Source organism: Fukomys damarensis, unplaced genomic scaffold (genome assembly GCF_012274545.1).
Source record: "Fukomys damarensis isolate Sample0158 unplaced genomic scaffold, DMR_v1.0_HiC HiC_scaffold_9, whole genome shotgun sequence".
NCBI lineage: Eukaryota > Metazoa > Chordata > Mammalia > Rodentia > Bathyergidae > Fukomys > Fukomys damarensis.
In genome coordinates this window covers 20106202-20123919 of record NW_022900921.1, presented here as the reverse complement: position 1 = coordinate 20123919, position 17718 = coordinate 20106202, and the positions used below count along the sequence as shown (strand labels likewise).

At 45.3% G+C, this 17718-nt stretch overlaps 1 protein-coding gene across 10 annotated transcripts in view; it reads right to left on the bottom strand.

Annotated features, from left to right (window-relative positions):
- The window catches only part of Tenm2 (teneurin transmembrane protein 2), a 1175298-nt gene that overhangs the window by 50778 nt on the left and 1106802 nt on the right, over positions 1–17718 (bottom strand). For all 10 annotated transcript variants that reach the window (XM_010622224.2, XM_010622227.2, XM_033761618.1 and 7 more), the window contains 3 exons: positions 8518–8728; positions 3758–3877; positions 422–683 (listed from right to left, as the gene is read on the bottom strand). In XM_010622224.2, coding sequence (XP_010620526.1) covers positions 422–683; positions 3758–3877; positions 8518–8728 — 593 coding nt within the window. The remainder of the gene's footprint in view (positions 1–421; positions 684–3757; positions 3878–8517; positions 8729–17718) is intronic.

Sequence of the window (17718 nt, the reverse complement as noted above, 5' to 3'; positions counted from 1 at the left end):
GAACCTGCAACTTCCACTGACAATCGGTATAAAGCAACAGGGAGGCAATAATGTAATCTGCCCTCTGTCGTAACACCGATGTAGATCATTAAAGCGCCTCTTATCATGTATCTCTGTGACTAACAGGAATAAAAAGCAATTTGCAGGTGGGTTGCACATATGTAGATTGTTTTTATTTTATTAAAAGCTCCAGTGACTGCCAAAGTCTTGAACAACTATCTGCAAACATCCAGAATGTCTGGGAGGGATTCAAACTTTGGTCTTCAGTGACTAAATTGTATTGTGCTCCTATTTTTCGGTCCCTCCTTTTAAATACTAGTTTCTGGCCCACTGAGTGGGGCAGATGGGACAGAGGAAGTTGGCTGGTTGGTTTTGGTTAGGGAAGTGCAGAGAGTCTCACCCTGACACCTGCCGGTCCTACCTGGGTCTCAGGCACGATAGGGTTCTGGGCAGGGGCGGCACTGAAGAAGGTAGACAGAGGGGAGGAGATGATGATGGGATCCGGCCGGACAAAGCCACTGAGGTCACAGCTGGGGATGGAGTTCTCCTCCGTCTTCATCACGAGGGTGTCCATGGCATAAAAGCTATTCCACGGCAGCCACACTGTGCGCTCCTGGCTCAGGAATGGGGCTCGCTCAAAGTGCAGAGTCAAGGAGGCGCCGCCATTGGCGATCAGGTCAAATCTGCAGAGAGGCAGATGGGCTCAACGGATGGGGTGGATTCACTAGCCCCGGCCCCTGACAGAAGCGGGAGGGGCAGAGCACACAAGCAGAAGCAGGGGTTTGGAAGAAAGCGGGCTAGGCGGTAACCCAAACGCTGTCATTTATTTGGTGTGGGGCCCCTGGCATGTTACTAGCCCTCTCTGAGCCTGTTTCTTCACTTGCCAAATGGAAACGATGATACCAACACTCAGTATGGCTGAGGGAATCAATGTGATGACAGATGGGTACAGAACAGAGGTGAGCAAACTATGGCCCAAGGACTACATCTGGCACACCATCTGTTTTGGCAAATAAAGTTTTATTGGCATACAGTTATGTCCATTTGCTTATGTATCCTTTATGACTGCATGCCTTTCACAGTGGCAGAGCTGAATAATGGCAAAAACCTCCACATGGCTACCAAGGCTTAAGCTATTTACTATCTGATCCTTTATAGGAAATGTTTGCTGATGCCTGGTATAAAGCTGTTAACACAGCAGCAGGCTAACAGGAGTGTTCAATAGGCAGTGCAGTTATAATGACACGATGTTAAGATCCAGGGAAGGTTCCCAAGAGCCTTCTTCTTCAACCTCTGCTCTGTTTGGCAATGGTTCTTCAATTGACCGGTAGAGTAAAACAAAGGAAGCTTTTTTTCCAGTTAACATAAAGGAAGGAGATTAGTGGAGAGAAGTTCCCCAACTTTAAGACGTACTGCACTAGAATTTCAATGCTTTGAGGGCAGCAGTGTTTCTGCCTTCCTTGTTTCAGAATTTCCCATGTCAAGATCCCCGTAAAATTCAGTGAAAATATACTGATCACTGGCTTCATCTAACTTTGTACCAGGTTTGACGTTTGTTTTAGCAGGAATAAAATGAATGAACAAGGAGCACATAAATATTAAGGTCAATAGAGCATACACAGTGCAGCAGTTTACACATTAGTTAATTTGTTTATAATTTATTTAGTGGGCATTCAGGCTGTTGGGGACAGTTTTGCCTGGGATGCGCAAGACAGTCTTCTTTTTCTGTACTGGGGATCAAACTCAGGACCTTGTGCTTGTAAAGCAGGCAGCAGTGCCACTGAACTACATCCCCGGCCCTACACAAGAGTCTTACCTTGAAACAAAATTGCTCCTAGTTGGCATGATGGAATGAACAAGCATTTGTGCTGCATACTATACTCTAACACACTATGGGAATCATGCTCAGAGCATTCTCAAACATGCAATGGGGCTTGCATGCCTTTCAACCTAAACATGAGAAATAGTCCAATCCAGGAGCACGAATAGAAAGCTTGGGAGGTAGACTGGGGTGCAATTAAGAAGCCTCTGAGAGGGTTTGGGGAGCAGAAAGAAGGGACACACAGGAGACTGAGGGGTCAGAAATGTCTCCCCCTGTTGTTTCACAGGCCTTTCAGGAATCGATTCAAGGATGTTGGTCTTCCAGGACACTGGCTTTTAAGAATGACCAAGTCCCAAAGGATCACCACATGATACACTTTGCTGTCCTATGCTTTCTAATAATGAGATTTGGTTACAGAAATGTACTTATGAGTGAGATGTCAGACATCTAATGAATGAAGACAGTTCTCAACTTTCTTTGGGTGGACTTTTGATTTTTCATCTTTGTAATGGTGTGAAAACAGTACACACTCGTAGAAACTCTACTTTGAACTCTAGTCTCTCCCTGGCCTGGTGATATACAGTAGAACCTGCTCTTTACACACAGGGTGGTAGCAGCGAACCAAGGTTTCCAACTAGCTACGCTGCCACAAGGTTGACCTACAGGTTCTCTGCAGCCTACTGTTCTACTAGGGAAGAAAGTTTGGCAGGTTAGGTGCATTTCATACATTTTTGACATATAATATTGTCACTCCGTGCCACATTTATTGGGATACAACTGCATTATGAGCATCTGATTTGAGGATTTCACGTGAATCATTAAACCCTTTTTTGGTTTCTGAACATAAGAACAGGACTCCTGTGGGATGATATTGGTTTTTTTTTTTTTTTTAAACAGGGTCTTGCTATGTAGTTCAGGCTTGTCTTGAACTAACTATGTAACCCAGGCTGGCCTCAAGTTCACAGCGATCCTCCTGCTTCGGCCTCCCAAGTGCTGTGATTACAGGCGTGTACCACTATGCCCAGCAAGGGTGGGTGATTTTGAAACTGCCTGCAAGTCTACCTTAGAATATCAGGAAATAAGGTGGACACTCTGCCAGAGAAAGGCAAGAATCACAGTTCTTTCCTCCACGCTATGTCCATAATTTTCTTGAATCTGCTTTTTATAGAAAAAATATTTCAAAAGATTTACAGTGACAGTCCCTCTCTTCCTTTGGAATAGAGTGTGACTGTGTGTGTTTCTAGTCCAGGGTGAATGTTTTCCTCTTTCTACAGATTTCTTTAACTTTTGACTCGATGCCCAATGGACTAAGAAATACAGAGCTTTCATCTTGCTGGGGGCTGAACGGGTGCACGTTTCTAATCAGAAGATAATAGGGGAAGGTTGCCTCCTTCACACAGCAGGGTGACTGCTAAATGCATTTAATTAGGCTCCTCTGATTACAGCCCACCCCCTCAAAACTGTAGCGAAAACAACACAGCTCCTACAGCCACAGATGAAAGCAGAGGGGATCACCACAGGACACTGTGTCATGTGGATCTTTGTCACCCTGCACTGTCTTTGATTTAAAATAGGAGTTAGTTTCTAAGAGCTCCCTTTCTTCCCTTCTTGGGTCTGAAATCTGTGCCCACCCCCAACACACACACACACGCACACACACACACACACACAGAATAGCTTTCACTTGACATGGGAAAAGGAAGGAGACAGCTGTTAGCTGTCCTGGATTCACTGACCTTTCTATTTATTGTCTGGTTTTGTTCCTACACCAAAAAGCACAAAATATCTCTGGGGAAATACTCCCTAAGAGGTTGGGCTGGTGGGCACTCCAGTCCACAGGAAGGAACCACGCAGGCGGTCTGAGCCCACAGTGCTGTTGCTGTCCCAGCGTGCAACCTCCATCCTCAGTGGTAGGAGCCCCGCGAAGTTACTTACGTGCCATCCTGACGGGTGATGGTGTAGCCATATTTCGGGTACTTGACGAAAGACACATTCACGCCAACCAGGGGAGTCCCATCTGTAGTGACCACCTGGCCTCGGATGAGAGAAACCAGGCTGAAAGAGAGAAAAACACAGGTCTCTGAGCCACGAACAGGCGAACAGAGACGGGGGTTGGGTGGGGTGGTTGCCGAGTTCCTCTTCCTGAAAGCCACTGCTCACTCATCCCCCTCTGGTCTCTGGGCAAGGAGAAGCCTTTGCACCTTCACTTCTGGCCGCACACCACACAGAGTGAGATGGGTCTTGCTCCAGTGCCTGATGTTGTGGGCTGGTATTTGGCCTGGCTTTCAGGCTGCCCCCCATCACTCACATGTGTGTCTCCTCCTGGCACAGACAGTATTATCCTCAGGTGAGACTTTTCCCATCTGGCTGCTCATTTCCTAATCTGGCTTTGGAGCAAGGCCATGTTCCTCTCCTGCTCCAGGCTGGGATGGCAGAGAGGTGCAGGGGAGCACACAGAGGTTCTTTTATGAGGCTGGGACATACGCATACGTCGCTTTTTGCTGTCCTCTAAGAGTAAAATTTCTCAAAATCCATAGAGTCTAAGGAAAAGGGGACATTGGAGATATTTCTCTTTCTGGTAAAAAATATCTTGGATACTGGATTGTGTGTAACTACATATTTTTCTTATGTCAGATTCCTGCTATCTTGGGAGGGGGTGGTTGAAATGCCATCCTTTTTTTTTTTTTTCTGGTGTCGGGGAAAACTCCCCTTTCTCCAGACAGTAGTAACTAGAATTTTCCTTAGAATACCAATTTTCTAACTAGTTATCTTTGGGAAATGCTATAAAGCCACAGAGATGTTTCAATATGGGTTGAATATTCCTTGTCTGAAGTGCTTGGGACCAGAGCTGGTTTAGGTTTTGGATTTTTTCTTTTTTTAGATTCTGGAACATTTGCATATCTATAATGAGACATCTTGGGGATGAGACCCAAGTCGGAGCACAGAATTCATGTATGTTTCATATACACCTTACACACAGAGCCTGAAGATAATTCGATGTAATGCTTTTAATACTTTGGCGCAGGAAATAAAGCTTTGTGGTATGGAATTTTCCATTGGGGGGTGTCATGTTGGTACTTAAGAAGTTTTGGATTTTGGAGCATGTCAGATTTTGCACTTTGGGATGAGGGATGCTGGAGCTGCACTCTACTCAAAGTACACAGAGGGCAAATGCACACGTCCCCCTCTCACCTGAATTCCCTTGACTCCTTGGGGAAAGGGAACAAAAGAAGCTTCATATTTACATCGAGCTTCCAGGCAGATCTGCAGCTGTACTGTTGGCCTTGAAGATGTGGTCAACTGGGTTCCCAGATCCCTGCATAACCTCCCAATTTCCAAGCTAGATAATCAAGCCGAGGCATTCTTTGCCAGAATCTTGTCAGACATTTCTGGAATGCATTTACTTTTGCAATCTCGGGTGTTCTGGAAACTAGAGGGGATGCTGTCTCCAAGCATCTTTCTTTCTATTAGTAATACCCCCAGCTGTTTGACTCCAGCCTTCTGATGATCTCAGGGATGTTTAGACTGTTGTACTGACAGGTCTAATTGTCTGCTACCGGCTGCCTAACAAATGAATCCCATTTTTAGCTGGTTTCGACCGCAATGCTTGTCGTTTGAAAGTGGAAAACTAATTTATGAAAATAATCTTTTTGTTCAATTCCCTCTTCTTATCTAAGGTTTCTTTATGGCCGTACCAGACACTATTTTAAAAATCAATGATGTGTGTGTTGATGACCACAAGGTACACAGTGCTCGTGATGAGAAAACAAAATCGGGAGTACATTCCACAGTGGGTTGTTTTTCCTCTTCCATTTTTCTACTACTGCTATTTCTTTTAAATCAGTCCTCTCGCATAAGACTTGCAGAGTACTGTAGGAATAAAAGGGACGGGGTTGCCTGTGATTTCTACACTTCTATTTTTCTAATTCTTCATTGTAGCTGGCTTCCTATCATTTCTAGGCAGCAAACTCACAGAAAAGACTCAGAGAAGACATGCTATCAGTTCATTTCTATTTATGATTACTGATGTGTAACAATTATCACATTATGTAGATAGTGAGATCTGCTCTATAAATTATAGTGGTGGAGTCAAGGCATTTTAGTTATTTTTGTATGCCATTATCTCAGGGAACGCCTTTTTAGAAGTCTTGAATTAAGTTCTGTTTTACTCCTAGCTTTGTCCTTTATTATTTGTCAGACAATAATGCACTGAAATTCACACGCATACTGAACTTCACCCTGTGTCTTCACTTGGAGTAGTATTTTGCACTTCTGAATTACGTATCCATGCACACAGGCTGTAGAGTATCAGGTCCTCAAAACTTCGGAGGAGCTTTTCCTAAGGAGATCTGGTTTTACTCAGACCTCTAGGCTGATTTCATCCACCAAATATTTTGGGGTTCCTGTTTGCTGCCCTGTATCCTGGCTTTTGCTCAGGATGCCTTCAAGAAGTGATAACTCCTGGGGGAAGAGATACGATGAAATTAGAAAGGACAGGTGACCAATAAGTATGCAAAGGAGACTATGAGGGAATGGCAGATTTAGGATAGAAATCATGAAATGTTCACTTGGAAGCAGGATGAAATGGATAGTGAGCCATAACAGGAGGCACTTACTGTACAAGGGAAACGTATGCAAACTCCACTCAAACACTTAAGGCCCAATACAAGCTCTGTGCATAAGTCCCTGGCAACATGAATTATGTTCATAATTAAAAGAATTACCGACAGAATCAATCTCAGGAACCAGATCTTAAAATCTAGAACTAGGATTTAAGAAACAGAGGAAATATGTTTTTCAAGAAGTCAAAGATTGGTAGTTTCTTTTTTGCTGAGGTTCTTCTATTGAGATAAATAATATTACCATGCATAATATAAAATAATTGTTCTAACTATACTAATCTAGAAAATGAGTTTTAGAAGCCCAATGTGGTATGCATAGGTGGCGTCAGGGCAGAAACAGAAGAAGGTTGAGATTATGATTTCTTTTATGTCGTTATTTCTTTTTCTATTTTATGTTTAGTAAAACTAGAATAGAGAGAAGCTAAAGTTGCTGGTTGTAAGTAACCTTTTTTGGACTCTCCTATACTCAGAAGAGCTGCCATGAAGCGGGGCTGTTCAGCTTCCCTGAGGGCCCTAAGAAGATGGAGAACTGGCTGGGTCATCTCTTCCCCTGTGTCCCACCTTGGCAAGGGTGAGGCTCTTCAGAGACTGGGTCAGAGTCCTGGATGGGGTCCACTGAGATGGGCTATGAGAGTCACTTAGAAAGCTAGGGGCTCCCGTGAGGTGTCATGGCTGGTATCCCTTCCCTGCTGGGAGCCTGAGTAAGCAGCACATGAGTGGCTCCTGAGTCAACAGAGAGAGGGCAGAGGCTGGGAAAGGAGGGGAAGGTGTCACAGTGAGCCAGGAGGAAGACGTTTTTGTGTGCTTCTGCTACAGTGAACAATAATGCACTGTATATTTCACAACCGCTAAGAGAGGACTTCTCAATCCTTTCATCACAGAGAAAAGACAAATATGAAAGGTGATGCGTGATCATTACACAATAAAAGTAAAATTAAAAATTGTGTCCACTGAAAGTAAAATTAAAAAAATTATAACGTGGAAACAAAGCAAATGGAGAAGGAAGGTGGAAGAGAGAGATGGATGGAATGAAGGTGCTGTCAGAAGGGCAAGGGGGCCAGGGCCATCAAGTTCCCTAGCTCCAGATGCTCAAAGTTTTGTGAATAAGGAAGCACGCAACAGTGGCTATTTCTCCACTCCAAGGGACACAGAGATCAGACAGGGTGCACCAAGGAGACTCCGCTAATCATTCTCCAATCAGCATAGGCCACCGACATCCAGATCTGGGCCCATTGAGGGCCAGATCAGTCATGTGCAGCCAGGCCATAGGAAGACCCCCTGCCTCTTCGTCCCTCCTCTCTCCTGGAAGAATCAGAAATACAGTCATGAAGAGATAAGGTTTCTCAGAGACGTCTTTCCGCTGCTCTCTTCCCTGGGGACTGTCCTGCAGTCAAGGGAGGGGCTAAATTGACTCAAAAATAATTCTAGAACTTGGCCCTAGAATACTCCTAAATCTGAAATTAGCAATAGTGAACCAAGACAAACCAGAGAGGATGAGAAGACTGAAGGGTGAGACACAGAGGCACACAGTGTTGCCAACAGTGGGTACCTAGGAAGAGCTCTGGATGGGCTCCTGTGAACATTCAAGATATTTAGAGAATGTCTCTGCTCATCCTAGGTGCTCAATAAATTCTCACAACTGGCATTATCTTGACTCTAAGATGCCACGAATGATAGGTTATGTTATCAAGTTAATAACACCTTTCAAAGATACTCTACTGAATGAACTGTTTCGGCAGTGCATAAATAAAAGCCACTCTCAGAAGCATTACAAAGGAAGCTTTAAAATTATGACAAAATATCATAAAAATAGATCATACAAATAGGCAATCAACAGGTACTTCCAGCAGGTTCTGGGTTGAATGTGGCCAATACTGCAGGGAGACCAGTAGTCTGCTCTGGAGTTCAACCAAAGGAAAAAGGGGCCCTCTCTGGGCTCCAGCAGGTAGCTGCCTCCAGTGGGCAGTTCCAGGGCCAGCTGGTGCACAGAGGAGCCTGGGACTTACCCCTGCTCCCTCCCACAGGAAGGGAACCAGTGAGCTCAGAGGCCTGCACAGACCCACGGATGCCTACCTGCTGTTGAAGGGATTGTCTCCAGGAATGATGTGGGTGCTGTCCTTGCCGGCCAGGAGCTTGATACGGTCATAGAAGGACTTCACTGCAGGCCAGTCCGTCTGGCCCTGCTGAATGATATCCAGGGGGTCCCGGGACCCCCGGCAGAGCAGGCTGTTCTGACAGGCAGTCTGAAGGCAGCAGTCGGGGTCCAGGCAGTCCACCAGGCCATCTGGAAGGGGAGAGGCAGAGGAAAGGTCAGTGTCACTGAGCTGCCTGGAGGTGTTATCATCCAACCCTCCCAATGGCCTTCAATTGGCAGGTGTCACCCAGCAAGCCTAGCATAATTCCAAGCTATACACAAGGAAAACGAAAGACTGAAAAGAAATAATTGGAAATGTTGACAAATGGCTATCCCCAGGTACTAGGTAAGTGTACTTCTCTTTTTTTCTTTATTACACTTTTTTCTTTTACTATGAGCAAGGATTATTGAAGTGGTTGGAAATAAAAACAAAAATGTTGCTTTAAAATAACATCACATAAAAAATTACCTACAGTCAGTTGCCAAGGACCTGTGCTAATGGGTATACAAGTAATTGAATCGCATGGGATTCCTTAAATCTCACTTCCACGGGGAAAGACATTCTAGCCTTTCTCCCCCTGAGCCGGGAAGGGAACTGTTGAGCAGGTTGCCTGCAGGACTTTGCATATTCTGATTTACTTCTCAGAGTCCTGCCCCTGCACCCCCTTTCCTGGGCTGATTCCTTTACATTCCTCTACCATTCCACACATATTTAAGTTCCATCCAGATGCGAGGAGTCTGGCCCTAAGAAGGTGATTATACAGGGGGAGAAGCAGATGCGACTGACTCACTGTTTGAGACCCATTTTCTGTGTGGCTGCCTCATCTATGAAGCTGTCCCAGGGATACCCCGGTCAGGTTAATGTGACTGACTGAACGTGTGTGCCCAGGTTCAAATGCTGAAATTCTAAACTGCAGTGTGCTGGAATCAGGAGGTAGGGCCTTGAAAGAGGAACTTCATTAAGTCATGAAAGTAGAGCTCCTGTGAATAGGATCAAGGCCCTCATAAAAAGACCCGAGAGAGCTCTCTAGCCCTCTTTCTGCCATGAGAGGACCCAGGAAGAAGTGTCATCTAGGAACCAGGAACCAGGCCCTCACCAGACACTGAACCCACCAGGGCCTTGAGCTTGCACTTTGGTCACCAAAACTGTGAGAAGTAAGTTATTTGTTGTTCAAGCCACCCAATCTATGGTGTTTTTGTTACAGCAACCGGAAGTGGTCACCACAGTTAGGTATTCCTGTTTCGCACATCTCTGCAGCAGAGATTCTTAAGGGATGGCTTGCCATCAAAACCCTCTTGGAAGCTGGAGCATGGTGGTGCATGCCTGCAATCCCAGCACTTGGAAGGCATAAGGCTGAGGCAGGATTGCCTTGAGTTCGAGGCCAACTTGTTATGTAGTGAGTTCAGGGCCAGCCTGAACTACAAAGAGAGACCCTGCCCCAAAGCACCCTGCCCCCCAAATCCTCTCAGGAGAATCGAGGGCCCACCCCAGACCTCCTCAGAGGGAGCCTAAAGGAGCAGGTCTTGACACTGCATTTTAATCATGATTCTCAGATGTTTCTAAAGCACAATAAATTTTAGAAACCGTTGTTGTTAACACCAACTTGCTTGCACTGAAAATTAATTATCTCTTTATGCTTGCCTCCCTATCTAGAAAATGAGCCTGGTGAAAAGAAGAACAGTGTCTTATTAATTTCTACATTCACGCGTTGCTTAGTACCAAGCACAGAATAGGGTGCGCCAGGAATGTTTGTTGAATGAATGAACAACTGATTCTCATTCTTCACAAGTTTGTTGGGGATGAGGATAGTCATGTTTAGGGCAGGGCTTACTCCTTGGAATTTCCTATTAGAATGGATTTCTTGGCCAGTCCTTATTCACTCTGCTGGGAACTGATTGAACAGCGGAGGAGCTTGAGAATAACTTGCTAGTACCTCCTGGGTTTCAGAGCAAGGGCCTTTTCTTCTGCTATAATTACCATCCTGGAGACACGCGCTCAAGCCCTGGATTGTGCCATTACAAACACTCGAACCGGAATGCTGAATCAGAGGCCTGGTAGTGTGCTTGAAATTTACTACAATGTAATTTTTTGGCATTACCCTTTTCCTTTGGTTCTGCTAATGAAATTGAAATATGTAATTTCACCAAAGTTCCACTGTAATTTAGCAATTAATGTACAATTATTTTAATGCATTACTTTCTTTTTAGCAAACAAACAAATTAAGAGGTTGCATGTTTCGCTTGGCTTTAAATTAGTAGAACTAGCCTCTCATTTTCCACATGGGCAAATGTTGCTCGTGTGCCTCGTAACACATTCAGATTTACAAAATTTCCTAGAAATGCAGACACAGGAGGGTGAGCAGGCACAGAGCACTTTAAATTTAGAGACTTCCGAAATCAAGGCTCAGAACATCTCAGCTGGCTGAATCAAATACTCCCCGGTGCCTGGGAAAGCACAAACCTCGGATGGAGCCCTGGAGAATGAACTGCATCTGGGCAGCAGGACGACGCTGAGGCATTGTTGTTGCATTGGATCTACATTTAGGTAGTCCGATCTGGATTCAAGGGCCACGGGCAGAAGAACAAAAAAAAAGGTCGGGGGGAGAACTGCACAGAAATCCGCCTTGGACATCACCCCTCGTGGACGCCCTGTACTAGGCAAAAGGAATCTGCCACGAAATGCCTGCTTCAGATTTTAAAAATAATCTGCTGAGATATGTTGGTGGTGCTTCATTCGGCAGCCGCAGAAAGTTCTCAGCTGAGAAGAAACCCACTGTTGTTAGCGGTATGGATTTTTTTTAAGGTCACCGGCCTCTTCCCATTAGGAGTTCCATCTATCTCTGGCGGCCACTCCCTCCCGAAGCAGTGAATGGCTTTTCCTCCCCCTGTAGCCCATTTACCACCCACTCCGAATTACCAGCTCGAGGACTTCTTTGGGTTCAAATAATACCTTTCCACGGTTTTCTTATTAAGCACCGAGCATTTTCCTCCCCACCCTCTCGAGTCTGTCATTCTTTTTGAGCTTGTGACGGCCTCAGAATTCACAACCCTGAACTCCCCCACTTTTTGTTGTTGCTGTTGATTCTGGGCTTTTGATTCAAGGGCTTGTCTGGCAGGAGAGGGACTAAACACATCAGCAATGGCGGATGGCAAACACTAAACAGAAGGGGGGAAGACGGATATAAACAATTTCCCCTACATATTTACAATTACCTGCTGCAGAAAACGCACCCTGGGGTTATTAAGTGTGAGCACACGTTATGCCGGTAATGACCTCATCACGCTGTGTGATCACGGGCCACTACTGCCCAACACTGGCAGATGACACTGTGAACTTTAAATTGGCACTCCAATCTCCCAGGGACCTGTCCGTCATGAGAATCGCATCTTCATGCCAGCGAGCCCCTTGGATGGAGTCTGACATTGCAATCTTCAGTAAATTACCCTGTCACTGACAATCTTGCAGTTATCTCGCAAACAATCAAGCAGGCAATCAAACTGTTCTGAATTGCCAGTTCAGGACCGGAGAGGCTCCACCGATGTCTCCATTCAACAGGGGCAGGAAAGTAGCCCAGCCCTCCTATGACATCGGATGATTTTTTTTTTATCTGTGTTTGTTTGTCTGGTTGCCTTTTTCATGGTGAGGGTGGTAATGGTGGGGTGAGAGGGGCGGGGAGTCCTCAAAAAGGGTCTGATTCTGATTCAGCGATTCTGATGGAAAGCACCTTAGGCCTTCCCAGGTGGGACTGTGTCCACTTCATCAGTCCTTGTCTTACTCCACTCCATGAGATGTGGCCAATGAGGTTGGGCTTTGTAGGTGCCTTCTGTCAGAACCAATGCTAAACCAGCACTCTGGCTGTATTCAATACGTATGCATCACGGGCTAACTGCAATGGCATTTTCAGGGACAGGTCGACATGGGAGAAACTTACTGGGAATAGTACGGTGCCATTCTTTTTACTGCTTTTCATAAATAACAAATGTTCCACAATGGTTCTGGCAATATGAGGCAGAAATCAGGTTAATTCTTTCTGAATTCAATTCTTTGGATTAGAAGTATCAGGGTGAAAAGCCAAAAACAAACACAAACAAACAATCAAAGAAAAGAAAAGAATTGTCTAAGAATTAAAAGGAAGAACTTGGCCTCTGGAATCAGACAGACGTGGGATTGAAGTTCTTCTTACTGAGTCTCTGGCTGTATGAGCTTGGGACGATAACTTGCTGAGCCTCAGTTTCCCTGCCTTTACCACTTACTAGTCCAATTGTTTAAAAACAGGAGGACCCAATATTGCACTTTTCATTAATTTTTGTAACTGAAAATGTACAAACAACAATTTTATCAAATTTACTGGATACAAGAATGGACTGGTTGAAATGACACCTGACCTAGCCATGCTCAGGACAGTGAGGACATAAATGCACCACCAGAATGATGCGCAGGGTAAGCTGTTGAGTGGGTAGAACTGAGTTATCATAGTGCATATGCCATAGGGAATAAAGGAATTACATGCATATATAAATATATATATATTTATACATGCCTATATAAAATGTGTTCAGTAAACTATAGGAATTGCTATAGTATTGTAAGCAGAAATTCCTTGAAGCTTGTAATCCTATAGATACTAACCATGAAAATAAATTAACATCCCTTTATATTTACTTAGGTATTCAAATTTTTGAGATGAGAATCTCATTATATTGCCCAAGTTGGCCTTGAACTAGAGACGCTCCTCTCTCGGCCTCCCAAGTGGCTGGGATTACAGGTGTGCATCCCCAGGCCTGGCTTTCTTTTATATTTAGAGTAATTCACTCATGGGCTTGATGAACTCAAATATTGACAATCACACCACCTTTCCACAAAGTGACATGTTCCTAGCAACAGTAATAATAGATACGACAGATGGATTAGAATTCACATATATTCTTTGATTCAGGTCCTCATGGACACTTTGTAAAACAGAATGACATGATCCTTAAATTTTAAACTCTGGGGAAGAACCTCAGACTGGCCACCACCTTGCTGCTACCTTAGGCGGTTAATGATTCCGTACCTCAGTTTCCCTTCTGTGCCAATTTCTTGGTTGAAGTTTTGCTTCCCATAGTTTGGTATGCAAGTAACTCCTTCTGTGACCTTCGTGAACTCTGTGGCTTTTTAAAGTGATGTTTGAAAGTGGGGCTGGGCAAATCAAGGCGGTTAATTCTTGACCCCGTGTAGTATCTGGTTTCTGCCTCTGTGGATTCAACTAACTTTGGAGTAAAAACGTAGACAGGCCTGAGATGACTGTGTCCATACTGGACATGTGCAGATGGTTTTCATTTTCCTTATTCCATAAACAATACAGTGTAGCAACAAATTACAGAGCATTTTCACTGCATGAGGGTAGGTCATCTAGAGATGATTCAAAGTATGCAGAAGGATATGTGTTTGTTATGGGCTCTGTGTGCCCCTGGATTCGGGTCTGTGGGGTACTATAAAGAATCCCTGGGGGACACTGAGGGATGACTGTCTGGAGAATACAGCGACTACCAAGTACATCATACTGTTGCTATCATCATCACCACATCACCCAGCCTGCCTGGGACAAAAGCGAGGCTTGGAGGAAACAGGTAAGTTATCCAAGTGGCTAAGCAGCAGCTATGGATAAAAAGCCTGGAAAGGCAGCCAGAAGAGATCATTCTCCTTTGTCTTCATTTTGGGAAGGAGGAGACTTTTTTTTTTTTCTCCAAAGGGAGTGTGAAGACAGGGCAGTGGGTACCCATCCACCAGGGAAACAAGAGTGGATGTGAGATTTAATCGCTTCTGAAGGCCTGTCTCTTCTTCCAATTGGGAAGAAATTTGGCTGGGTGACAGGAGCATCTGAAAAGAGATCAGCATGAGGAATAAGACACCTGGGAATTCATTTCTGGCATGCAGGCTGCTGAGGCCCATACTGTTTTACCTGGGAGATTCAAACTCCCATTTGCCTGCTTAGCACTGGCAGAGGATGGCGCTTCCTATCTGCTGCCTACAGGTTTGTGTCAGCCATTTCCAGCCTGTCCAGGGCACTTGCTTGATTTTAAGGCAGTTCCTAAATAGTCAAGAGGTTTCAGCTCAGAGCCTTAATTGAAGGCTTAGGAGTAAAGCCAACGGCTCGGAGTGGTGCAGGGCCTGTGTGTACAGGGAAGCAGCAAAGCAGCCCCAGTAAACGTCTGGATCTTTCAAAGTTGGCTGAAACATGCACACTTTTTGCCTGGGGGAGCCTCTCTGGGCCTTTGTGTTATCTCTGTTTTAGGGAAAGGCTCTAGGAACTAGAGGGTGCTTATTTCACTTATTTTCCTCTTTTATCGTTGTAAACTAGGAAGCTTATGGAGAATTTGGAAGCATTTTGTTCAATTTTTGTTTCAAGTTTGGCTTCCTGTAGCTTGGTATGCAAGTAACTCCCTCTATGACCTGTATGAACTCTGCGGCTTTTTTAAGTATTAAGGGCTTCAGAGAAACACCTGCATTTACTTTTCTCAGTTCCATTTTGTCACTGGGTGGCACAAATTGACTCTAACAATTCATTGCAGGTGCCACAGACAGCCAGGGACTGTGAGGGTTTGCGTGAAGCCTCAGGCCAGGGATTGTTCAAAAGCTCAGATTTTAAAAGTGCGTTCCATTCCTTCCAGTTTGATGGGCAGCATCACCAGCCACTAAATCTACCTGCCTTACTCACTGAGCCAGGAGGCCACGTAGTGGTCGTGGACTGTGTGAAAACACGTACTCTGAAGGATACACACGGACACATCTACAGGATGCTCCACGTCAATTAATTCTGATGGAAAATTAGAAGTGGCAGTCAGCTGTATGGGGAGTTACTGGCTGGCAAAGGGCACAGGGGAACTTTCTGGGTGCCGGGCATGGTCTCCATTCTCATCTTGGTCACTCAAGACAGGCAGGTGAACTTACAAAGGGTGAGGAGGGTCAATGGCAGTTGACCACACCTTAGAAGAGGTAGGCACCTTTAGTCACCTGCTAAGGACCCCCTCCTCCTCCTCATTCTTCTGAGGCCTCTTGGCAGCACTTATGTTTGTTTATCCTTACAGAGATAGGTACTTGCCAAGTTCTCAGAAAAACATAGGTAGCACAGGTGGTGAACCCCATAAATCTTAGGGCCTTTGTTTTGCAAGCAGCTAATGATGAGGGAGATGGAAAATTAATGAAGCAATGGGAAGAAGGCAACCAATTGGGGCAAGAAGAAAGAATCTGGTGCTCTTTGTACTGGAATTGAAGAAGAGGGAGGGGTGGGATGTGTATAGAGCACTGGTACTGGCCTAGGGCTCCTGTTAAAATGTGTTCACAGACATGAAAGGAGTTTCTGAATAGAAAGGAAGATGGTGGCCACAGGATCGATTTTACTTTGGAGGTTTCTTCATTTTAGGATGAGCTCTTGTCAGGCTATATTTAAGGCATATGGACCCTGGGCAAATACATTTTTGCTGGTCACTTATGTATAGAAACTACTGGAATCCCAAGCCAGCACCATTCTGGCAAACTAATCTCACACAGTATTGGCAAAGGTGGCGATCTGTTCTCTGGGCTGCTCCCTAAAGGTGGGGATGGCCCTTGGGCCCTAGGACATTAAAATGCTGCCAACCCCAAAATAACTCTGGGCTTCCAGTTGACTCTGCATGCACAAGGGCTGGTGTCAGGGATGGTAGACCACTGAAAAGTATGCTGGCAGGGTAAAAGAGGGAGCAGGGCTAATGTGGGTCCTAGTCTGGACTGGAGTGCCCTCCTGGTTAGCAGTACTGACCATGGCCTGTCGCTTCACTGGAGGAGCACTTAGAAAAATCTCAAGCAGGCCAATCTAAAGCTCAGGGCATATTGAGAAGCAGTGACTGTCCCCTGTTCGATTCACCCAAGATAGCACTAGGTGCTTGGCCCAGACAGAAAAACAGCAAATGAATACGGACTTCAGAATCTGGTCTAACTCACTGGCTGTGTAACTTTGGGTAAGCAAACTCCTACGACTCAGGTTCCCAATCCATAGAATGGACTTAGCAGCACCTACTGTCCCAAGTGCACAGAGATTCCACAGGATGGCACATGTGAAAGGAGATGCTGAGTGCCCTGCACTGAAGACGGAGGCAGGGGTTGGTCAGTGAAGGCAGTTCCTCACGCTATTTCCTGCTCTTCACCACAGAAGGGCACTGTTCCATTTGCATTTTACCAACACCCACTGACAAGTTGGAAGTGAGGGATAATTGAAAGTATTGTGCTTTGATGTAACTAAGAAGTGAAAGGAACGGGCCAGGCTGACTTGATTTAACCTGGCAATATGAGATTAGTTCTTCATTGCTTCTGTTAGGTCTCCCGCATTGCCAACCTTTGAAAGCAATAGATTGGCTGACAGGGTGCTCATTTGGAAAGTTTCACCTGCCATTAATACCCTGGCTGCCTGATGGACCGTTGCACCTCCAGAGTCCCCTCTCCCCCCACAGAGAATGGCCATTCTTAAACACTGCAAGAAGGGGCACTGTGTCTGCACTCCTGGAAGGCCTGCTGGAAGTTTTCCTCTCCCTTCCTGCCAATTCTTTTTGTCAGTCTCTGAGTTCCAAGGCCAGCGAGCCTTGCCCCAAAGCACCTTTGGCTTTTCTTACGACTTAGCGATGGAAGATCAGTCATGTTTAACCAGAGATCTGGCAGACTGGAGTTCACACAGCAAGCTGCTCTGCCGCTGTTCCTATTCCTCGGGAAGGATTTGGGAAAGAAAACAAAGGCTGCTTAGGAAAACCAAAGCTCTGCTACCAAGGCTGGGGCAGGGGCCGTGTGGAGCCCCTTTCTTAACATGACTCTGGCTGTACCTTGAAGCTGCTGGGGAGCTTTTTACTTTTATTTTTGGAATGGTCCATCCCCCAGAATTTAAACAAATGGACCAAAACCCAAACAAATATCATCAACAAAAATCACACAAATGCTTCTTAAATTCTAATCAGCATCAGAATTACTCAGGGACTTTGTTAAAATACAGACTCTAATAATCCCACGGTCTCAGGGTGGGATTTCGGAGCCTGCATTACTACCAGCCTCCTGATGACTTGGACGCTGATGTTCAGCAGTGTGGAGCAACTCAATGTCCAGCATCCAGACTCTAACCCAGCACTGCTCAAGGAGT